This window comes from Tarenaya hassleriana, unplaced genomic scaffold (assembly GCF_000463585.1).
Source record: "Tarenaya hassleriana unplaced genomic scaffold, ASM46358v1 Cleome27, whole genome shotgun sequence".
NCBI lineage: Eukaryota > Viridiplantae > Streptophyta > Magnoliopsida > Brassicales > Cleomaceae > Tarenaya > Tarenaya hassleriana.
The window spans coordinates 1231256-1234559 of NW_010965946.1; the positions used below are offsets into that span (position 1 = coordinate 1231256).

The 3304-nt window shown below is 39.1% G+C and overlaps 2 protein-coding genes across 2 annotated transcripts in view; both read left to right on the top strand.

Annotated features, from left to right (window-relative positions):
* LOC104817328 (uncharacterized protein At5g41620) overlaps positions 1 to 2087 on the top strand; it is a 4244-nt gene extending 2157 nt beyond the window's left edge. Inside the window, exon 4 of the mRNA XM_010546480.1 lies at positions 3 to 2087. Within this exon, the coding sequence (XP_010544782.1) occupies positions 3 to 466 (464 nt within the window). The 3' untranslated portion in view covers positions 467 to 2087. The remainder of the gene's footprint in view (positions 1 to 2) is intronic.
* Positions 2088 to 2885: 798 nt separating this feature from the next.
* Positions 2886 to 3304, top strand: part of LOC104817329 (BTB/POZ domain-containing protein POB1) — a 3324-nt gene continuing 2905 nt past the window's right edge. Inside the window, exon 1 of the mRNA XM_010546481.1 lies at positions 2886 to 3297. Coding sequence (XP_010544783.1) covers positions 3083 to 3297 — 215 coding nt within the window. The 5' untranslated portion in view covers positions 2886 to 3082. The remainder of the gene's footprint in view (positions 3298 to 3304) is intronic.

Consider the following 3304-nt stretch of genomic DNA (forward strand, 5'->3'; position numbering starts at 1 on the left):
AGGGAAAGACAGCGCATTAAGAGAAAGCTCAGCTGATTCTTCAGATACTGTGAAGCAAGGGGTTCACTCGAGTAAACTCGAAAAAGTTTCCAACTTTCAGAATCCCCACGAGAATTCCGACTATCATATGGCAACGAGCAATGCCCAGCTTTCAGAAACAGAAATAAGAAGAGATAACCAGTTGCATCTTTTACGAGATCTATATGGCCGGAAAAGCAAAAGGGTCGGCGAGAATCACGTGCTGGTATTGGATCAGGATCTTGGCCTTATGATCAGGAATCAATCTGGGTCGTCCGAAGGCGACAAGATTCATCCAGAGAGTACTGCAAGGGAAGCCGAACATTTAGGCTGTCAGGATCTGGACAAGTCTGGAACTTGTTCGAAGCAGATTCGAAACGTGAAAGAGGACAGTCTGGAGGCAAAACTGATGGAAGCACGGCTCGAGAGCCGGCGTTCGCGTTCTTGAAACAACGGCTCCATAATTCTTTAACTCCGAACCCCCTCTGGTTTCATCTTGACCCATTTGAGAGCTGTTCAAGCAGACACCTTAGAGACTGTTTACAATTGCATGTTTATGTGTATAAGTAGGAAAACGTATACCTCTATGCATGGATGATGGTCAGTTCGGTCGGATTCGTGAAGCAGTTCCCATGCAACTTGGGAAACCGGGAGGAAATCCTGTTAGACCGAGAAACATGGCGGATGACCGAACCGGTTCGTGTCAGACGCGGACCGAACCGGTAGAAACCTCTGTCCAAACACCCAGATTTTCCTAAACACAATCTCGTATCCTTAACGAGGGTCGGATTCTTGAACCTGGCATGAGATCTCAACTTGGGAACTTTCTCTTCTTCCAAGGAAAATAAAAGCTAATAACGTTAAATATATATATATATATATAAAAGATTAGAAATTTAAATAGGATGGTACTGGAATATATAATAAATGAAATGAATAACGAGAAACGCGATGACCCATCAATCCTCGCTGGATTTCCTCTTTTCCCCACTCGAATAAAGTCACAGAGCGCTCTGTCTCTGCCATCAAGACAGAATCTATCAGACCAGATTTTCTTCACCGTTTCTAATTCCAGTGAATATTTTATTGCCTCTCTCCCTCTGCATCTTTTCCATTATTAATGTTCCTCGAATTAGGGTTTCCCTCTTTCTCTATTTAAACCACTTTAAGTTCAGCAAACCCCATTCTTCACCCCCCTCCTCCATTCTCTTCTTCTCGATAAGCTTTTTTTTTTAATTGGTAGAGTAGAGAAGAAAGAACTTATGACGGGTTTAGATCTGAGGAGCTCTCTTCTTCCAAAACGAGGAGGAAAAAAAAGAAAGGATTTAAAAAAAATTCAGAGTAGAAAAAGGATCTGAGAGTTCATGGATTCCTCTCAAGGAGTGCGCAGGTTAAGAGCTCGTATGATGCGCACTCTTGAGGGTTTGCATGGCCTCTTAGATTCTTCTCCTTTTTCCTTCTCTTCTCTTCGTTTGGATTGAAGGGAGCTCCTCTTTTTCTTTTCTTTTTTCTCCATTCTCTCATGCAAGAATGTGCTTGAGCATTTGAAGTTGTGTGTATGTGCATGCAGATGGATAGAGTTATTGGAATATCCATTAAGAAATATCAGCTGGTTTCATATTATACCATCGTGTTGGCTGTAAACTTGAAATGACATCATAGATCTGATAATTAAATGAAATATCAACCTGTGTTTGGACCGTTTCTATGTTTTTTTTTGTGGCTTACGACCTGCATGCGTATGTTTTGGGTTCGAATATTGATTCCGTTAACGTATTTGTGTTTTTTTTGTGGGTATTATATTTATGATTTGACCAGACATTTTGCTGTGACTGAAACCAGCTCGAGGAACGGTCAAAGGACTACGGCGACATGTTTGGTTCTAAAGACTAGAAGATCATTGGCGTGCGGTTCGGTAGAGATAAATTGTCCCACGTGCTTTGTGTATTTTCCTCGGACTTTGTACGTGTGGTTGTATGGTTGTATGTATATCATTGGAATTTAGTTTGTTGTATGTTAGTTGAACAAAGTTGTCGTTAAGTCCAAACTATTGTGACAATCCTTCGATATTTAATTTGTGTAATTGGGATTGAAATTGAATTTAATATCATATATTCCAATCTGCTATTAGTAATTGATTGATATGCATATGTTTTATATTTTATAAAAATATGGAAAAATTGGTTATGATTTTATATTTTGTTCAATTTCGGTTTGGTTTTATTAAAATTTTTTTTAACAATTTTTTGTATTTGATTCGATTCTGAAAATTTTGATTTTCTAAAAATTTTATCAAGTGGAAATTTTGGATGAATTGCTCGGAAACGGTATCCCTATGTTATATGATGGCAAACCTATGGCCAAAAAAAATGTTGACCATAACATTTTTTTAAAAAAAAATTAAAAATCGTTAATGTTAATTAATGTGTTTGTTACTAATAAACTAATCTCGTTGGTGGATCAAGCTGGCGACATCAAATATATATATGTATATAAGCTAATAAAACTCATTGCCGTTAGTGGTCGATGTTGTCATTGTACCAAACCATGATCCGTCAAACCAATTAGAGGGTTCGATATAAACAAACAGGAACTGCAAGTTGTTGTCAAATTCGTCAAGTGAAACCGCAAAACCAGTTCATCTTTCTATCTAAGAGTTAAATCCTACCGGATTTTCATGTTCTAAAATTAGCTTGAAATGTTTTTATTTATTGATTCAAATGCTATCTATCTATATATATATATCATATATGTGTTATGAAATTCGAAATTTAGTAGGGCCGGATATATGTACTGATCTATACAGAGACGTGTGAGAGAAAATCGGACCGGACCGGTTCGAAAGATAACGTTCGCAATATAATTTCTAGTTGTTTATTGTCACAACAGACCTGTGACCAAAAACCATAATCTCCTCTCCTTCTTCGCCTCAGTTCCTTTTTCTAGGGTTTGTTCGTTCCTCTTTTTTGGATTTTGGCCTATTCTTCTTCATTTTCTTCCTCTGCGCGTTTGTCGGAGCCTAGACGAAGGCGGTTTGGGTTGATCATCTTTTTTGTTGATAAAGATGAGAGGTTCCAACAATACGGATCTGTTTGACCCCAAGACCGAGATGGATTCTGATTTCTCTCGTCATGGTGCGGCCTCCGACGGCGATTTTGGATTCGCTTTCAATGACAGCAACTTCTCCGACCGCTTGCTTCGGATCGAGATCATGGGCGGTCCCTCGGATTCTCGTTCCGACGGTGAAGGTTGCACGAGCATCGCCGATTGGGCTCGGCATCGGAAG